The sequence below is a fragment of the Ipomoea triloba genome, chromosome 6 (genome assembly GCF_003576645.1).
Source record: "Ipomoea triloba cultivar NCNSP0323 chromosome 6, ASM357664v1".
NCBI classification, from domain to species: domain Eukaryota; kingdom Viridiplantae; phylum Streptophyta; class Magnoliopsida; order Solanales; family Convolvulaceae; genus Ipomoea; species Ipomoea triloba.
The window spans coordinates 16,399,005-16,420,595 of NC_044921.1; the positions used below are offsets into that span (position 1 = coordinate 16,399,005).

The 21,591-nt window shown below is 31.9% G+C and overlaps 3 protein-coding genes across 3 annotated transcripts; 2 read left to right on the top strand and 1 right to left on the bottom strand.

Annotated features, from left to right (window-relative positions):
• Positions 1 to 4,885: 4,885 nt before the first annotated feature.
• Positions 4,886 to 8,921, bottom strand: LOC116021618 (L-Ala-D/L-amino acid epimerase-like). The gene is made up of 7 exons (XM_031262069.1): positions 8,175 to 8,921; positions 6,972 to 7,082; positions 6,595 to 6,811; positions 6,165 to 6,498; positions 5,654 to 5,715; positions 5,444 to 5,516; positions 4,886 to 5,348 (listed from the first exon to the last, which is right to left on the bottom strand). Coding segments are annotated over exons 1-7 (1,290 nt in total). The 5' UTR covers positions 8,667 to 8,921; the 3' UTR covers positions 4,886 to 5,347.
• Positions 8,922 to 12,011: 3,090 nt separating this feature from the next.
• Positions 12,012 to 14,820, top strand: LOC116023102 (reticulon-like protein B9). Its single transcript, XM_031264074.1, has 5 exons — positions 12,012 to 12,149; positions 12,291 to 12,471; positions 13,319 to 13,460; positions 14,278 to 14,347; positions 14,529 to 14,820. The coding sequence occupies exons 1-5, from the start codon at positions 12,047 to 12,049 to the stop codon at positions 14,693 to 14,695; spliced, it is 663 nt and encodes a 220-aa protein (XP_031119934.1). The 5' UTR covers positions 12,012 to 12,046; the 3' UTR covers positions 14,696 to 14,820.
• A 5,570-nt stretch (positions 14,821 to 20,390) lies between these two features.
• LOC116023115 lies at positions 20,391 to 21,240 on the top strand. Its single transcript, XM_031264089.1, has one exon. The coding sequence runs from the start codon at positions 20,401 to 20,403 to the stop codon at positions 21,049 to 21,051; it is 651 nt and encodes a 216-aa protein (XP_031119949.1). The 5' UTR covers positions 20,391 to 20,400; the 3' UTR covers positions 21,052 to 21,240.
• Positions 21,241 to 21,591: the final 351 nt, after the last annotated feature.

Here is a 21,591-nt window from a genome sequence, read left to right on the forward strand (position 1 = left end):
ATTCCTATAACATATTAAGATAAATAGAAAAAAGTAAAAAAATAGAATTGAAATGAAATTAAATTGAATTATGGCTTACTCTTTTATAAAAACACAAAAAAAATATTGTTATAAAAAAAATAAATAATATTTTTACACTACAATTGTGTTGTTCTTCACATTGTCCTTTTTTATATAATTAGTATTATTATTATTATTATTATTATTATTATTATATAAAAGATAAATTTCCCAGAGCTCAAATCCCTACCTAAACGGCAAAACCAAATCCCTACAGTATTTACAATAGTCAATAATAAAAATCCACATAGTATTCGTAATTCATAAGCTTAAAAGTATATCAATTCCCATGCATTTTCTTTATAAAAAAAATTAAAGAATTCATAAGCTGATAAGTATGTCAACTCCCAAGCATTGGCTAACCAAAAAAAAAATTTAATTATTAATTTAATGAAAGAATATATTACCGTCTGTACGATTTTTGGGACTTAGCCGTGACTGTTTTATTGAGGTTGATTCCAGCAGCTGTTTCATGAGTATTATAGTCTAAATGTATAGTTTTTAAAGAGTATGGAATAATGTAGCTTAAAACTTTGTTGAAAGACAATAGTTTTGTATTTATACTTCTGTGATGTAATATTTTAGTTAAATGAATAATATATATTTTGATTCTGCTCATATTTAGAATGATTATCAATGAATATTTGATTTAAATTTACACCATAATAAATTCAACAAATTTATAATTATTTTATCAATTAGGTACATATAAAATAAACGATTTTGCTCATATCTGTAATGATTTTCAACAATATTTGTTTTTATTTTACATTGTGGTGTTGACAGAAATAATATCCGTAATATCTAATTTAAGGAATTAATACAAATTTTTATATAAATTTTTAAAATAGATTGTAGTTAGGGTGCTTGATTATGTTCAAATGTTTCTTTTGATAAGCCTATTTTTTTACAATTTAATACAATTTGATTTCTTAATTATATTATTACTAAATTTCATTTCATTTTTTATGAGTAAATTGAATCAGGTAGTTTGTTATTATATAATTTTTTTGAGTACTACTGCAAATGTTACAATGTAGTATCTGTTCATTTGTTATTATATATTTATTTATATATATAGATAGATAGATAGATAGTTAATATTTTTATAATCTAAGAGTAATAAAAAATCTCTTAAAAAAAGATTAATAAAATATAATATATGGAAATAAATATATTTAATGAAACATTTAATAGCACAAAAATCTGGTTTATAACAGAAATTCAATTTATAAAAACATGACAAATTAAAAAAATACTCATACCAACACAAATGCAAACTAATTCAACATAACTTTCAAACTTTCTGAACAAATGTAATAAATAATTCACCAATTAACTCCACCCTTGTTCAATTTCATGATTTTTCTATCTTCACAATCGATTTTGACTTCTTTCCAACATTGGATGAAAATGAATCATTCAAGGTACGTTTAATGCTGTTACTGGAAGATCCAGATCCAATTATTTCAACATCAACGTCTTTTTTGAGATCTTTTATTGGTGTTGTGACCTCACCACCTGAAGACAATTCCTATAAAAAATAAAGGTTTCTATAATTTATGTTGTCTAATATTTTCAAAGCTAAAAGAATAAATATAAAAATAGTTTATTATATAACAAAGATAAATTACCTCAACACTGTTATCTTGACCATGTTGGAATGTGAAAAAAGCATCTGAATCCTATACAATGAAAGTATATATATTATTTACTTTGTATTATTTAAAAATTAATTAATAATTAAATTTGAGATATTTCCAACCTGGCTCTCGAGCAAATAAATAACATATCAAAAATATTATTTAACAAATAAATAACTGTAAATAATTAAATTAGATAACATATGCTAAAAGATGAAGTTATTGTAACAAAACAATATTACCAAATAATTCTAAAGAAATTATATCTTCTGGTTTAAGTTGGCCAAACTCCTTGAATTTATAAATATTGTTTGGGAAACTGGTATCTGCATGTTCAATCACTTCTGTGCCCCGCATGGAACTGAGCATGTATTTGTGTTGAGTGGTTTTGAATGCCATAGAATTATTGGAAACAATGTATAAACATCCCTCATCAAGCATACACTTGAATTTTTCAACATGTAGTTGTTTGAATGTCAAGTGTATACGGGTACCCTAATATATTAATAATAAAATGGGAATTGTAAATGAATATACCCAAAAAAAAAACAAATTTTACCTATTTTTTCAATGCAAATAAAACATAAAACTTCGTATTAAAAAAAACAATGATATACAAAATTTTAAAAAGAAAGAAAAAAAAAACAAACTTAAAACAACAATTGATAAAGCCAAATAATAAATAATAAATAATAAATTATAAATAATAATAATAATATAAAAAAATTTGTAGAGGGGTTTATAGAACATATATATGAATATGAATTAGAAAATATATATTATGATTCAAGAAATGATTATATATATACCTCTACATCTTCCAGCACAGATTCTAAGGTTGCACCTCTGTTGTTATTTACTTCGTAAATACGGATCAATCGTACTATTATTGACCACTCAGTGTTGTAGGCGTTTATCTTATTGAGTGTAACAAAAGTAGGAGCCATTATAGATATAATTTTTTTGCTATGCTATGAGGCTATAGTGCTAATATATAGTGAATGATGTAAAATAAGTTGAATTCATATTGATTTATATAGTGGTATGATATTTATTACATAAGAGATTTATTTGGAAAATAATAATAATAATTGATTAATAATTATTATTGATTGATTATTTATTAATTACAAATGAGTAAATATAATCCTTGAGTGTATTCTAATTAGGTAAAATTAGGTAATTAGGGTGGTTGTTTGTTGGACTAAGTCAAATCGTAGAGTATAATGTGTATTCTCATTCCCGTACTTTTCTCTTAATAACCAATTTATCTACTATACACGTTAATTCTTTTGAATCTGGGGTTGTGATTAGAGCAATCATATGCATTTAATTTTGACCATATATAATATTTTTTATATTAATTATAAAACGTATATATACATATTAGTAGATATTATATACATAAATATGTATATAACGAATATATACATTATGTTATATAAATTATAAATATTCTAGCTTAATAGTTATCCATATATATGTATATACGGTACAAATTTTATTACTTAAAATAATTCAATGAAACATGGTCTTGGTTCTATTTTATTTTAGACTTTTCCTATTATAATTTTTAATTGTACATTTAATTTTAACGATATATAATATTTATTATATTAATTATAACGTACATATACATATTTATAGATATTATATACATAAATATTATATACATAAATATTTATATAACGTATACATACATTATGTTATATAAATTATAAATATTCTAGGTTAATAGCTATCCATGTATATGTATATACGGTACAAATTTTATTACTTAAAATAATTGAATAAAACATGGTCTTCCTTCTAATTTTATTCTAGGTTAATAAATATTCATTATGTTTTGATTCCGTTCATTATATTCTTTAATTTAATTATATTAATTTATTATTTATGTTTTGACTAAAATGCCCAGCAATTTTTGGGGGGAAAAGCTTTCCAGGAACTTCTGTTATTATATATATATAGATATAGATATAGATATAGATAATTGACACATTATGTATCTACAGTTTACCGTTTCTATAATTGTAGTTATTATATTATGTGTCAGCAATTATTAAGTTTTTTGTTTACATGTACAAAAGCTGTAAACTGTAGGTACAGAATGTGAATCAATAATTATTTAGTTATTTGTTTACGTGTACAAAAACTGTAAACTGTAGATACATAATATGCTAACTAAAGATATAAAAATTTTGTATCAGAGTCCACAATATAATATAAACTCTGGTCCATGGCTTGACTATGGAGCAATTGATATTTGTCATCAAAGATTGAGTTGGACAATATAGTACATTAAATATGTAATCTCATGAACATGATGTTGGTCTAACCGTGTGGATTTTAGACCAGCTTTGTCGGTTTTATTATTATTATTATTATTATTATTATTATTATTATTATTATTTTGCTTTAACACTCAAATTTTAGACTATCAAATTTATCAAGTGACAAGTGAGGTCAACTTAATTAGTCCAAGTAATCCGACTTTTTATCAGACTTTTTTTTTTTTTAACCTAACCTATTATTTCTTGGATATTATAGGGTTAACTTGTCGTTTTAAGATAACAATTCATATACCTAATGATGATTAAAGATTTGTGTTATGGGTTAACTTGTCAATTTCATATTACAATTAATATCCCTAATGATGATTAAAGATGTGTTAAAAACTACCACCTGAGTATGTACAGTAGTAAATCCTGCCTTATGACCATAACCAGTAAATGATCACAAGGAAGTAAATCATTTTAGATTGCCTATAGGTTATAACTGACAAGCTCAAATAAAAAAAAGTTAAAAGGCACTCGCATTGTAGTTCACTAGTTTGAACTTGTAATTTTGTAATTATAAGTCAATAGTTTGACCAACTTAGTTGAAATTTGATGAATAAATATCAAGCACGCTTAGTCATAAGTTTTAGCTATCTGATTGTCATATCTTACTTAAAACCAATTGGTGATAAGTAGGTGGTCATTAACCATTAACCACTTCCCTCCATAATAAGCCACAACGTCCGCATCTCAAATCGAGCATGGGTTGAACTCGACCAACCCAGCTGACGCCCAGAGTTTCCCCAATAATTACTTGGCTGGGTTGTCTCTGCTGCTTTGCTTTATTTATATATTATAAAGCTCCAACTATAAAATTAAGTCAAGTTACCAAAGAACAAAACATAAGCAAAATTAACCAAAAATGCATATCATAATAGCCAAAATTGGCACTTTTTGCAAGCAAAAAGATTGCAGAATTATTCTGAGAATTTGCAGACAGAGATATCATCTGTTTTTTGACAATTTGGACTTGAAAATCCAATCAACACATGAAAATAACTTCTCAAAGACAGGCTAGTATAAACAAAAACATTATAACAGGAAATGCATATTTATGCAGTACTTTTCAACTGATCAACATCAACAAATGCAACCCACCTTCCAGCAGAAGAAACGAGGCTTGCAATTGCAGAATATCGATCCTCACTAGATCTGAAATCGTTAATTCAAGCAGTTGATGTTCTTTTTTTGTGTACTTCTCTGAGGACACAGAAGTTGAGCGCCATACGATTCTTATGGAATATGCAACTTTTTGCGGGTGACTCAAGAGAAGATCAGAGAGTGAGCGAAACCTATTCTTAGCCGTCTGCAAATAACTTGGAAGGTTAGCTGGTCCTGAATTTACAGCTGAAGTACGAACAAAGTGAATGCGGGGTTAAGCGGCATAAGTGCATAACCTACCACGCGACATTATCCCAATGAAGAAAACCGCCATGGCCTCTAGTGTTTGAGAACTTGTAAACAGGACCACAAGCTGGTCAGATAAGAAGTTTAAATCGTTAGAATGCTTAAAATTTGTTTGACAATTGACAGAGCGACAAACTGTGCAACCAAGGCAGAGCTCTACCGTATTGAGAAAACACGAGTTTAGAGCAATGAGCCGATAATTACCTTCATAACCCTCAAGCACCGGATCCTCTGCCATCAAAAGGGGTGTGTCCAAGTCGATGAATCTGCACAAAAATCAACTTAGGTGTAAAGATCTATGAGGTTGGAACTACCAAATGGAAGTCACTCGTGGAGAAAGCCAGTTAATATTGTTTCTCCATTTTCTCAATCCCAAACCACTGCTTCCTATATTGATTCATGATAAAAAGAACATGCCAAATAAAAAATAAAAAAAGAAGTAAAAAATCCAATCGGGAACAGCCTATTGGCCTTCTTGGTTTGAGCCTATCAGTTATGCATAACCTAGGCTGGTTTATCTCCTTATGGTCCTTTGCCGGCTAGGGTCACAAGGCAGGGTTTATCTAGTGTACACCATCGGGTAGTGGCTACAGGTTTCCCTTGCCACCCAAAAAGAATGAAGATATAATATTCCCAAAGACGTGGGGGCAAGGGAGACAAAAAATGTAAAATGAAAGACAAATTATGTGAAAGCGAAAATAACATAGAAGCTTACTTGAAGCAGCCTAGACCAGCAGCTAGATGTCCGGCAAAGCCCATCGCCAATCTGCTCTCGACCATGCCACCTATCATCAGATTCAACCCGGAGGTCCTAGCGAACTCAATAATTTCAAGAGCACCGAGAACTCCAACTTTAGCAAGTTTAATGTTAATTACATCAGCCAGGTTTTCATCCGCTATTTTCCTAACATCATCCAAACTCCGACAGCTTTCATCAGCAGCAACAGACACCCCAAAATTTTCTTTCGCAAAGTGGCTCACTTCACCAAGACCTTCCCAGTTGTCCCGATGAACTGGCTGTTCAAAGAGGACTGGCGTCACCCCCATTTCTGAAATAGAAACAAATTCAATTATTTCCCCTTCTTCACCAAAAGATATGGGAATAGTTTGAGACAGAAGGGACCACATAGTTTGAGAGGAGATACCGTGTAGCTTTTCAAGCACCTGGATAGCTTCGGAGGAGGAGTAACCTTCATTAGCATCCAAGATAAAAGAGCAATCAGGATGAGCTACACGTATTGACTTTAGAACTTCTATATCTGCATTCAAATTCTTGCCCACCTTAAGCTTTAGGGTCTTGAATCCCTTTTTACGATAATTTGAAGCTAGTTCAGATGCTTCAGCGGGGGACACTATTGGAATCTACAAGCAAGACAAACAAGTGATGTTAACCTTCAGAATGAAGTCTTTTCCATTAAAGGGGATTGGGTTCCGTATTTTCTATAGTGATGTTTAGGCAATATTAATGCCTCGATACTCAAAACTCAAAAGGTTAATAGAAGAGGAAAGAAGGTAACTAAACCGTTATATCGGTGGTTATAGAGTCCGAAGCTCCACCAAACAGTCTCCAGAGAGGTATTCCGATGCTGTTTGCAACTGCATCAATCAGCGCCATCTCGACTCCTGCTCTGACCTTCAATTGCAGATACAACTAAAATTAGCACCGTATGACACTACAAATCCAGCCAAGACAGAAACTTTATTTTGGAAAAGTGAATATTCAGACTCATTATCACACTCAAGTCTACAGTTCTAAAAGACAACCATAATGCAATTTAGACAGAACTATATGCGATTTAATCATCTAGCATTCATAGTAAACAAAAATGAAAAATGGAAGTTCACAAATGGGAAAAGAATGGTATAGTTGAAATGCCACATTAAATCTTGAAATTCACACCTTGCCAGAGTATATCATTAATCAAGCACATTTTACTACACAGCTGCAGCACTTTAAGAAGGAAGTAAAGTAATTGCAATAAACAAGCAGGCATGGAAAATGAAGCAGCAACTACACAATGTGTATCCAAAACCACAAAAACGAAGACTTGGCAACGGCAACCCAACCAAGTTGGTCAGACTGTTGGTTTAGTAACCACAAGGTTCCAAGTTTGATTCCCAGTGGAAGCGGCCTATTGACATTCTTTGAGCCGATCAATTATGGACAACCTAAGCTGGTTTACCTCCTTCTGATCTTTTGCTGGCTAAGGTCATAAGACAAAGTTTTCCCAGGGCACGCCTTCAGGTAATGGGTGCGGGTTTCCCTCATCCAAAAACACAAAAAGAAGAATTGGCAAATTCACACACATAAAAGTCATTGCAATCAATTAATACCAAGTCACAAATAACATAAAATTGATTAGGTTACTACCTCCAACAAGAAAGGAAAAACCAACTAGCTAAATTGAGCAAATTCAATCAATTAAGTTAGTCACACAAAGCAAGTTGGTCAAACAATTGTCTAGGTGACTAAAAGGTTCCAAGTTCGACTCCTGTGAGAGTTCTTGGCATTTTTGTTTTGAGCTAATCGGCAACCTAGCTACTTTACCTCCTTGTTCTCCTTTGCCAACTAAGATCACAAAGTGGAATTCACATAGTGGTTGCGGGCTTTCCACATAAATCAATGTAAGACACAAACAACTTTGCACAGCAGACAAAAAGTTTTAGAAAGGAAACCTTTGAACAAATTAAAGCAAAGGAATTTAATGGGGCATAAGAAACTCACAGAAGCAAACTGGTGACCAGAAAGGATGCCACCAATCTCCCTCAACACAAACCCCATAGTATTCCCAGAGCTCTTTCTCAACAGCTCACAAGCTTCAGCTGCCTTAGCCAAGGCGGTGGGCTGATCTTCAGCGGTCACAAAGGGAAGGATCGGAGCCTCACCCCACCCAACACACCCATTACTCAGCTCAACCCTAATAGCCACATTCCCCACCTCATCAACCCTAGAAGAGGCAATAGTAAAGGGGGCAATCAGGGGCACATTCAGCGGCCTCCCCTCAGCTCTCTGCACTTCCACCGTGAAAGTTTTCATCAAATTCTTGAACCCAAAGGTGGATGGCATCGCCTCTGCCGGCACCGCCGCCGCCGCCATACAGGCGGTGGCCACAGCGGTGGGGTTCTTGGAATAAAGATTGAATCTTTGGGGTTTGAAGGAGTGGGCGTAGAGGGGAGAGAAGAGAGACGAGTGTAAAGAAATCCCAATAAGAGACATTGGGCTCGGAGGATCGGATGTTAATGGGATTTGGGAGACGGTGATTGGGGTTTGGATTTGGGAATTGGGAACAGTCGGCCATTGTTGGATGTTGATTGCATCTTTGTAATTGTCAAAGCTGACTCGATGTAGCAAAAAGGTTATTTGTTTATTTATTCATTTATTATTTCTCATTGCCATATTCAAATGTCCATAGCCATTTGAGAAGAATCTTGAACTTGTTTTGCTATTATGCGGATGATCAGGATCACCACCAAACTCAATTTTGTCGGATTTTACATGACAGCATTTTGAAAGAGTTAAAAACTCCGCATTTCTTATGCTTAACCCCCTCAACTTGTTCTTTTTGTCCTCCTCCAACCCCTACCTTCTCTTATATAATTCAATGAAATTTATATTTGCATCCTGAAATATTCTGTCGCTTTTAAAATAGGAGCAAATACCAATTTTTATCCCACAACTATTAGTAAAATAATAATTTTAGTCCGCAGGTTTAATTTTTATCAATTTTAGTCCCACGACTATTGTGTTAGTATCACTTATCATCCACGACTATTGTTTTAGTGCCAAAATTCATCTCGTCGATCACCCATCCGTTTAAAACGTGCAAAAATATAAAATTGTTAACGGTATTTTCGTCATTTTCAACTTAATATCCTAATTTGAGTATGAGGAAATGTGTATGCATTTTTCACATGGGTGTTATAAATGCACGCATGGACTGAAGCAAAATCTGGCAAAACATATCTGCACATTTCAAACAAGAAATTTGCACACACTCACACCCATAATGTGTGGATGCATAATCATTATTATTTTTAAGGCTTTCACAGTTACAAATTAAACAACGCAAGTGCATATAGTCATGGTTGAAAAAATCGCTAGGCGCTCCCTAGGCGCTCGGGGAGCGCCTAGCGCCTAGGACGCCTACCCGGGGATTAATCGGCGTCTAGGCGCCCGTGTATTTTTTTATTTTATTTTTTATTTTTTAATAAATTTGTTTAAGTATTTTTAATTTTTTAAAGACTAATAATTATAAATTACATAATGCTTTAATAGTTAATACTAAAATATTAAATATTAACCCAAAAAAAATCTAAAGTTTGTACAATTTAAGATTATTTCGCTCAAAACGATGTTGTTTTGAGTGAAATAACCCATTAAAAAAATAACAATAGTTAATCGACCGATTAGAAGGCCTAGTCGGTCTAGTCGACGCCTAGGCGGTCAGCGCCTAAGCGGCCTGGCGGTGCTTTGGCGGCCTAGGCGGAGCTTAGGCGGCCTAGGCGGTCGCCTAGCCGGCCAGCCGCCTAGACCACCATTTAATGTGATACGCTAGGCGGTCGACCAGCGCCTAGCGCTTAGGCAGGGATTAATCGGCGCCTAGGCGGGATTTTTGCAACACTGCATATAGGTAATGGTGTATAGTCGTCCGAGCATACCAAAGTGCACATGATAGACTATAAAAGTGCACACAATGCACTATCATCGACGCAACGACATATGGAACTAATCAAATTCAACTGTTGAAATAATTACTGATGGAAAAAATCGCCAAAATAAATAATTAAATAAATAATACAAGCATAATAAATGGAAGTAGGAAATTCTATCCTACCATAAATACATTCATAAAATCATGCATAACATCCCAATCAAATACTTGTCTCATTTAAATTGTTATTCAAATTCCGTGTTTGCCCTTATTAATTCATTCCCTATTAATTAATATCTATACTTTTGAAATTATCTCATCCATCCAAATCTAAAATTCAATGACTACGATGTGTTGCTATGAACTCATGTGCGAGGTACTGAGGTGTTTATATATTGGTTTTGGTCACTTCAATTATCTTACATCATTAGTCAGTTTTGGTCGACTATGTTATTCCGAAAAGTTTTATGATTATTTTGATTTTTTACCAAAAATTGAGTAATGCTCACTCTAATTGACAACTAGTATACATTTGAAAGACTTGCAAATAATTTCAAGACAAGTAGTATTTATTATTATTATTATTATTATTATTATTATTATTTTAAATATGATGTGACAATAACAAATCATATTTCAATCATATCCTATTGAGAGGGTGGTGTGGATGGCCTTTACTATCACAATGCACATGTACAAGTCTGAACATTAATTTGGTACATTGAAAAGGAAGTACAAGTCTAATCATAAATACACCAAAAAGATATGTAAACCTAAGATACCATGCAATAACCAGTTAGAAATTAGGTAATGTAGATTAATATATGGTGCTATCTTGATGACTTTATAGTTTATACTATGTATGTTTCACTTGTGATTGGGCAGAATGTTCTTTGATTGGATTCTACTGAAGCAACATGGAATGACTTGGAAGCTAGAATGATATGATTTAGTGAAGGGGACACTTTAAGGATTTCAAATATCCTAGCTGAAATCTATCAGTTAAGGCAAGGAATTGAGAGATCTAATTAAATGTAATTAAAAAAGTATTTTACTTGGCTAAATTAAAGTCGTTATTAGATGAGTTGTTTCCCACTTGTTCTTGACTCCTAAATTTAATTAATTCTGGTGCTATAGAGAAGATTAAACACAGCTACAAGAAACATGTGTAAGCTACCCTTGATGTTATAAGCCTAAATCCAACAATGTTGGGGATTCAATAGTTATACCATAAATCCGGATCCACCTTACAAGGTGGACTTATCACAATTTACCTATTGAATGTTCACAATTCAAATAGTGAATATTTAGTATGTAAATTGTGAACATTCAATATATAAATTGTAAAACATTCAGTATTTAAATTGTGTATTTTAGACTCGAATCCACAAAATAATTATCCGGCTATAAGTATCACTTTATAATCTCTTGTAAAGTTAACTTAATTAAGATCATATTGTATTAAAAAAAACATCATTATCTCTTTCTATTTATAACAATAAGCATGGTGTCTTTTTCGACGAGGATAGTAGTTTATACAACAGAAAATGGTATACCCTAATTGTATTTGATACTATCAAGATACCTAGCTCATTTTAGATATATAATAAACAATTCTGTCTTAAATCTAAAGATCTAAATCGTAAAGGGTGCCAGAAGAGAAAGTAGGGAAAGCCCATGTCATAAACAGTCAGCAATAAGAAGGTTTACTGAAAAATATAAACTAAATAATGAACTTATATAATTTTATTGAAGTAGCTGAAGCACAAAGTAAAGTACAAATTAAACCTACTTTACAGACATTCTTTTCTTTCCCAAGTATCCCTCTTGCTTTCTTAGCTAGTAAGCTTAGAACCAACTTATCCCTTATATATATAAACTCTCTACATGAATTCAATTAATTTCAGCAACACAAAAAAAATAAAAAATATTACCACAAAAATACATGGCTACATATCCATCTGATTCTTCTGATGACTATACAGCCCCCAACACTAAGCTGTTTCGTCGCGAAAGGCCTCTTCATGAAGCTCTTGGCGGAGGAAAAGGTACACTATTTTAATGTTGTTTGTTTTCCTTAAAAAAAATTGAATTGTTAGCATTGTTTATCCTGTTTGGTATGAATTCTAAGTAATAATTAGCATAAATAATGTTTTGTTGTTTGGTGTGTGTATGGTTGGTTGTTACAGTTGCAGATATATTGTTATGGAGAGATAGGAGAGTTTCAGGTGCAATTTTAAGTGCAGTTGCAGGGGTTTGGTATCTTTTTGAGGTTGTTGAGTACAACTTTGTCACTCTCTTGTGTCACATCTTGATCACCACAATGCTGCTGCTCTTCATCTGGAGTACAGGGGCACATGTGTTTGGATGGTAATTATTCAATATTATATACTCCAAATAGTATAAATATGACCGGTGGGACGTGTGGATAAATTAAAATTGAATTAAAACAAAAAATATAGCAAAAGTATATGATTAAAATAAACGTAATTTTCTTTTTCTGTATGGTTTTGGAGATATTATACATGAGTGTAGTGAATTTACTTAGTGCACAGTTATGAGTTCCAATCAATGAGAGTATCCACACGGGCACACGGATAAATGGACTAGAAAATAGAATTTTAAATATTATTAAAAATTAAAAATTAAAAAAGAAACCTAGTTTGAACTAGTGATTCGAACAATAATCGCTGGTTCAAAGAATTGGTACTGAACCTTACAAGGTTTTGGTTCTTCCAATCACGAATCTAAGAATCACCAATTTAGAACTAGAACGGAACCGAAGTCATGTCTAATATTGACAAGTAATAATTCAAAGGTTGAATACTCTTTTACTTTATATAGGTTATAAGAAATAATTTTTAAGGTTATTCATGTCTTTCATGATATGTGTTAAGCACCCTAATTAACCTCATGTTAGAATGATCAACATGTGCCCAAAATTTGAGAGAAGAGACCAAAATTTGAAATTTGACAGCGACAATGTCGAGCCAGGGCGTAGGTAGTCCTTGACGTTGAGGATTCAACCTTTTGGGAGAAAAATGATCAACGTGTGCATAAAAAACGTGTACATACGGGTTAACACACACACATGATGTATTGACCTTTATTTTAAAAAAAAAATTATTAATTATTCTGTCATTTATGTGAAGCTTTAATTATTTTGAAATTCTCAACCGAGTTTAAACTTTGTTTATTTCTGTGTTACATTTTGGAGGTCTCCCCCAAAGATCCCGGAAATGCTATTCCAAGAATCAACATTCATTAATTTTGCCTCAATCTTGCACAAAAACCTCAACAAATTCTTGCCAATGTTTTTTGAGATTGCTTGTGGATATGATGCAAAGCTCTTCCTTGTGGTAAGTGAATGGTTCCACCTCTTTCACACACATATATATATACACACATCAAGTTTAAATGAAAACTATAATTCCCATGCGAACTTGCTGACAAACATGAAATGTCCATCTGGAAATCTGGAATGATTAATGGCTAGAAATAAGAGAAAAAAATAAAAAAAGATACGGAGTCAATTTCTTGAATTGGTGTCAATTTCATATTCATATTTTCTCCTTATTTTTAATTATGGATCTGATTAGTTCATAGGTTCTCACGGGAAGCCTAGTTCTCATTTGAACTTGATTATTTCTCACACACACATATAATTTAAAAATGAAATAAATAAAAAAGCTGGTAAAATTTAAAACATATAATTTTTTAGAGTAATAGATCGAGTTAGTTATAGGTGTTTATTAGAGTAAATTAGATTTTGATTAATAAGATTCTATCTATTTAGTTTTGAAATTACTAGAAAATATATAATTTTAGAAAATATTTATAGAGTTAATTCATTGTTCAAAACCTAGAACTTTCATACACATTTTTTGGGTCAAATTTATACTGCACTTTATTTTCTTTAATTTGAATTGCAATAACAAACTATAAGCATTAAAAATAATTTGGATGGAAAAAAACATAATATAAATGAATGAGATTTTCTATAATGCCGATAATATCAATTACAATCATGTATATTTGTTTTGATTGTACCGTATATTATTAATTATATTATTAATTATACTGCTAATTGTACCTGATACAACCAAATATTCTGTATATATACTAAGAACAACAACGAAAGATTGCACTGATATTTCTTATTATTGTGATTTTTAGGCCATGCTTTCACTGTGGATACTCTCATTGATTGGAAACTGTATTAGCACATTGAATCTTCTGTTTTTGGGTAAGATTCACAAATATTTATATTAATCATCTGTTCCTGTCACCAAAAATCTTGTTCAGATTTTTGAAATTTAAAATTATATATGCTCAATCCACACAGATATCTATTTTGAATATAATGAACATTTTTATTTAAAAATTACTTAAACTAACATTATATTGTATTGTGTGTATATATAAAGGCATATTGTGTGTGGAAACTCTGCCAATTTTCTATGAGAAGTACGAGGAAGAAGTGGAGGATTATGCTGGAAAAATGTACACACAGATGAGGAAAATGTATAAGAGGATTGACAAGGAATATTTACGCAAAATTCCAAGAGGACCAGTCAAGGAGAAAGAGACATAGATGAATGAAACAAATTAATTAATTTAATGTGTTGATTCAACCACAAAATTACAATGTTTTCATGTCACTGTACAGATTTAAAATTGTAAAATTAAAAAAAAAAACTGATTTTTTTTTCTTGCGAAGCAAATTTTGATTTTGGTAAAACATATATAAATAAATAAACAAATAAATATAAATAAATAAATAAATAAATAAATATATATATATATATATATATATATATATATATATATATATATATATATATATATATATATATATATATATATATATATATATATATATATATATATATATATATATATATATAATCCTAATCATATAACGTGTGGACAAATTCAAACAATTGATTTGCAAGATCTAATGGATTGGAAATCAAGTAAAAAATGGGTGAGATTATTTTCATAAATATTATAAATTTTTAAAATGAGCGAGTCATTTTTATAAATATTACCAAGTTTTGTTTATTTTCAGCCGTTAGATCTACTAGAACAATGGTTTGATTTGTCTACTGGTTCTCATCTGATTATGGACTCATATATATATATATATATATATATATATATATATATATATATATATATATATATATATATATATATATAGGCTTAGGATTCCATATATGAGAACAAACCTCAGAAAAAACAAATCAAGAACCAATTTCAGTCTTATATATGTACACATCGGAAGGATCAGATTAATTTTTTTAAAATACGGTAATATTTTTATAATTATCACCAACTTTACCGTACAACTTTTAACACCATGCCACTTTTTTTTTTTTTTTTTTAATTTGATATGTTCCGTTTGAGTTTTCCAAATGTATATAGGATTAAGATTGATTCTTAGTTTTCTCCTAAGGCACGGTGTGTACTTATTTTCTCACAAATTAATTAATTTAATTAAGTCAATTATATTAGTATTTGTACAAATGTTTTATGTACGTAAATGTATAAGTACTACAAAGTATTTAGTAACAATGAACCATAACTTACACATCATTTTATTAAAGTAAAAAGTTGATATTGATCAATGCTTGATATTTCCATTGAAATATTATTTAACATAGACGACCGTAGAGGCACATAGTTACTACCTGTTGATTGGTCTGTGGAATAATCAGAAACCATACACAAACATGATTGTCCTCAGTTTCATTTTTCTGATGCAAGCCAAACGTGTCCCTATAGGTTCCCACATCGTTCTCAGATAAGTAACATATTCCCTTAATAATGTGGTAGATTGCCATAAGGACTCAAGTTTAAATTTATCGATGAAAAATTTTGTATGTAAATTATTAAAATTCATAGTATTTAATCATTTGAAACATAAGTACACAAAATTCATCTTGAGAGGATTCAGATGATTAGAATCTTTAGTGAACTTTGTTTAAAATGTAGCATTCACAAACTAATTTTTATTTATGCCAAAACTTCCAACCTTGTATGGACCTGAATTCTGATAAATTGGGCATAAAGGCCCAAGTGTCGCGGGGATTGAGTGGCTAAATGTGGCTTATCCAATAATGGACCCGATAAGTATTACCCGTTAATGTAGTGATTGTTTAAGAATGTGTGTTTTTTCCCTAACACCAACGATGGAGAGCCGTGTTTGTATGGGGATAAGATCATATCCGGCAACCTAAACACCCATAATATAATGTCGTGGTCTATCTTGACGGCCATTTTGATCCAAAACACCTGTCCCCCTAACAAAACAATAATTTCTTAACTTGATTGGACATGGGCATTCTGTTGGGTTTAGGTATTGAATGCCAAATAAAGGGGCTCCATACATGAATGCAGGCGGGGTACTCTGATCTATTGCGAATTCACGGGAAAGAGATAAAATTACGTGAATCGTCTCTTCCAGTTTAACAAGACGCTTCGAGTTTGAGCCTGTCTATTGTGAACTTATGGAGGTGTGGATGAGATGATGCGAGTTTCTCTAGCTAGTTTAACTGGAAGTTACGTTTCAAGTTCAAGCGAAGGAAGTTTGGATGAGATGATGCAATCAGTTTCTCCCCTTTAATCGGGACTTTCGGATTCAAGCGATGAAAATGCAACTATCTTAAAAATCATTAAAAAGTGTTTTGCTACCTTTTGAGGTTTTATTTGACACAAAATATAATCCTAGTTTTGAGGTTATTAGGATCAAGCGCTTAGTAACAAAAGCGCAACTTTACTCTGCTACCACTTGTTAGATCAAACGCTTACTATTACGTCAAAAATTATAACTAGTAGTGAATGCGTAACTTTATTTTATTATAGACTGCCATAATATTTTCGAAAGACAAGGTTTTTAACTTGACCTTTTACCAGTCTCTGCTCGCGGTGTTACCTTTAGCCTTAGTGTGTAGTAATTTTAATTGATGAGTAACAAAATAAAGAAAAATGCAAGTGGGTAGTCTGTTGCATTGTGTGGCTTGGCAACTTGCTCTTACGCCAAGTAAACATGCACCGTAGGATCATCTGTCAAAACATTTAACAATTACATCTCACCACCTAGATTTGGACTCATTACAATTTTGAAACATTAAAAATGCATGTGGGGTAGTATGTTACATAGTAAGGCCTGGATCTATCTACATTGTATGTATCCATGCTTGCATCTCATAACTTTTTGCTATAAATTGTTTGTTATTCATAGGATAGGAACAACTTGTTCCAATCCGAATAGCATTACGATATTCTTGTATTCTCATGATCAATGGTTTTTTTTTGCTAATACCTTATTTACCCTTTCATGTTGTTGTTGATGTTATCGTTAGCAAAATTCGTACACACAACGAAAGGATCAATCGATTTTTCTAAATTTTATGTTTGAAGAGGGAGTTGAGTAATATAATATTACCTTGAAGTGTGCTTTGATAGAATCAAATCTTAAACCTCTCAACGCAAATCTTGAATAGTCCAATTGTACGGCCTCTAGTCCATCTGTCCACCCGCGGGATACGTGAGTACTCCCAGAGATTTAAAGCGAAAAACTATTTTTCTTTCTAACAAATCTCTCTCTTCCAATCTCATTAAGAAAAGGGCAAGGCGTGTTTATATAGCTTGGTTTGGGCCTAAAGGTGTTAGCCTTTAAAAATCTAAAATTATCTAATATTAAATTAATTCAACTATTAATGTATTAATTCAACAATATCGATAACTCCTTATCTATTTCTTTTAAAGTTCCCTACATTACCACGAACCATTAAGGTGTGACTTTGTTGGTTCATAGTCAAACTAGCAACGAGTAATATTTAATAACTCATTATTAAATAATTCGTTGGTGTGACTTTGTTGGTTCATAGTCAAACTAGCAACGAGTAATATTTAATAATTCATTATTAAATAATTCGTAACTCATGAGTGGCATCTAGCAGTATGTCATGACTACCTAGTTGACAATGAAATATATGTATATATATTATAATGAACATTTTTGTTACAAATATCATGCAACATTCCTTCCACACAATACTTGTTCCAAATCAGGTAAAGGTCATGGTAAAACCCATAAACGGGGTTAATGTGTCTATTTAATATTCTTAACATGAAGTCCAATTTCATTATACCCTGGCAAGAGATTCTCGTTGTAAGATTATTGAATAGATTAGAACAACATTGTTACCTCAAGGCGGTGGATCCTCTATTGAACGCACACATGTCTCCGTACAATACTGAACGTCTGAACTAGGCCACCAAGTGACACTTATAGTCGCATAAGAAACAAAAGACGCATACTCACCAAAACTAGTCCACCATATGTACGAGACAACCATGTTGTCTCAAGTCAAAGGATTACTGCATACTTGTAACATACAACATAGTGATGACATGTAGGGAAACTGCATGCGGTACGTTGTAAGCAGTCATTGTTCAATGACTTGTTCTCTAAAAAGCATCCACATGTTCGCTCTCCGTATTTCATACGAAATGTCATGAGACTCACCATAAGAAGGACAATGTGCTAGTCTTATCAGAATTCTAATGCCTACTTAGAATTCCTATGACTATGAACATTTTTACAATACTTCATTAATAAATTTTTCGTCACTCATATTCTTAACTTTTAATAATGAAAAATTAAGAAGATTGTATGGAATAATATCAAAATTAATTAAGCCAAAATAAAGTAAATAAAAATATTTATTTATTATATTTATTTAATAAGAAATCAATGCTCAAAACAATAAATGTTGACTCCTAATACATTCAGTTATATTGTTGTAGTCAGGTCTATACATCAATTATGTACACACATATCATTAGGTAATTATGTCATTTGAATGTTTATTCCATTTCAATTCTTTAAACTAACAAAATGTTATAATGAATATAATGTTGATTGAGAGATGACAGAGACCTCTAGTAGGGTGGGTTAGAATGAACATTGATATGAGCACAAGGTGCTAACTAGAGTTACAAGGCGGGATTTACTCACCAAACATGATGTTAGTATTTCATTCCCTTCAATTTTCACTTTCTGAACTTTGCAGGACGTTTAGTTGGAAGGAATAAATTATGAGGAAATTCAGAACTTTATTAATTGATTCTCTTATATTGCAATTGCAGCATACCAAAAGCACTATTCTGAACTAATAATTCATCACATCCTGCAACTTCCCAGTAGTGTCAAAAACATCCCTGGCAGTTGAGATGTCAGGCCATCAGAAAAGACAATAGAAAAAGAGGGTGAACCACATATTGCCTGATTTTCCTTGGGGTGTAACACATATACTGTACTTCTTACTTAGCAACTCAAAGGGAATAAAAGTATAATAAGTACTTCCCTTTTTGGTACATACAATTATACAAATACAAATGGGTGCTTAAATATTATTGTAAATCATAATAATAAGGTATGCATCTCATGAATTGATTCATAAATTTTTTCGCTAAAATTAGGATAATTAGAGTCATAAATTATGGGTTGGTCTGGAAACTTAAAAAAATACTTCCAAAAGTCTTTTTTTTTTTTTAATATTTTTTGTGTTTGGATACTCAAAGAAAATAAAGTCAAAGGAAAATAATCATTCTGGTCAATAGAAAAATGCCTAATTTGGTCAACTACTATATAGTGTGATGACACATATACTATCATTTCAAATGGGTGATCACAAGATTGAATCATGGTGATGGGGACATTGATATTCTAGAATCATGAGTGTTTAAAAAAAAAAAAAAAAAACTAGCCCGAAGACATTTTCCAATTATATTTTTGTCTCTCTCCCTCCTCATTTTTCTTCAAGCTAGTTTTCGGTTATTATTATTACCACACCAACACCAACAATACCATCACCACATTTTTGTGGAAATCATTTTTGGAAAATATATTTTACAAATTCCCAATATGTATCAAAAGTTGTGAAAATTAAGTTTCAAATTCGACTTTCGATGAGAGTGGTATATTAGATTTCTTAGTTTGAACCGATTTACTATGGACAACTCAGGCTGGTTTATATCCTTATGATGCTTTGTGGGCTAGAGTTATAAGATGAATTTATCAAATACACAATCTCGAATAATGATTGTTGTGTAAATTCTATGAATTTAACAACTCAAAACTTGCCTTATAAAATGCATCCAAAAAAATGATGGAGGAAACACTGTGAAGTCTCAAAAATTACAAGTCTAAAGTCTTCATTCCTATTCCTATATATATGTATATAAATGTTGTTCTCTGATTACAAGAATCATAAAGAACCAAAAGCAATGGCCATTGATTTGATCTCAGAGAACAACAATCTCCCAACAAGTCCAAGAATATCATTCTCATATGACCTTTGCCCCAAAGACACTTCCCTTCCCTCCTCCATTCAACACCATTCCCATTCCCATAATTCTTCTCATTCAGACTTCAATTTCTCCACAACTCTCAATCCGCCTGAAACTTCCTCCTCCGCCGATGAACTCTTCTCCGGCGGCCTAATCCGCCCCATTCCTCTCCCTGTTTCTTCCTCCAAATCTTCTTCTTCTCTGCCGCCACTCCCCAAGACCCCATCAAAGCCTCTCTGCCATATCAGGAGGAGCAGTAGCCTCCACTGTGAAGCTTCCCACAAGAAAACCCCCTTCTGGTCCTCGTTTCCATTGCTGTCGCGGAGCTTCTCCACCGGCTCGCTTCGGAAAGGGAAGAAACAGAATGCAGAGACCACGAAGCAGCAGCAGAGGAGCTCTGCAACTTTCTATGCGTTCCCATCATCGCCGGCGCGTAGGAACGGCGAAGGGGTTCGGGTTAATCCGGTGATTAACATTTTGCCGCATCATGTTTCCGCTAATCTCTTCAGATTTGGGTCTCTGTTTCGAAATGGAAAAGAGAAGAACAAGAAAATATCACTGCCCTTGCCCTTCTGTAGGAACACTTAAACCAAAAATCCATTTCGAATAGAGTCTCACATCTATATCATTTTGAGTATAATATGTTTAGTTGTAATGGTTCTTGAGAATCTATTTCGAGACCTTTTAAATAAAGTCTCATATCTATATCATTTCAACTACAATATCTTTGGTTGTGATGGTTAATCCTTATAAATATAAGGAGATATTGAGATCGAATTGATTCTCTGAATTTTTATATAGTCTTACATACAGCCTATGATTGACTAAATGAAGATTATTTAGTACCAAAACATTTCATTATTCATATGCATATGCATCTATCACTACTCTTGGAGCATTGCTGTTTTTTCTGGGAGGAACCAGAAAATAATTTAAATTATTTTAGAAATGTCAATGACAAAATATCAAACAGTCATAACAAATTTAAAATATAAAATACATTATAAATATCAAACAGTCATAAGGTTAAAATGCAAAATACATTATAAATTACAATATAATAGGACAGATTAAATGAAATATTTTTTATAGATTACATGATATATAGTAATTAGGATCGGAGCAAAA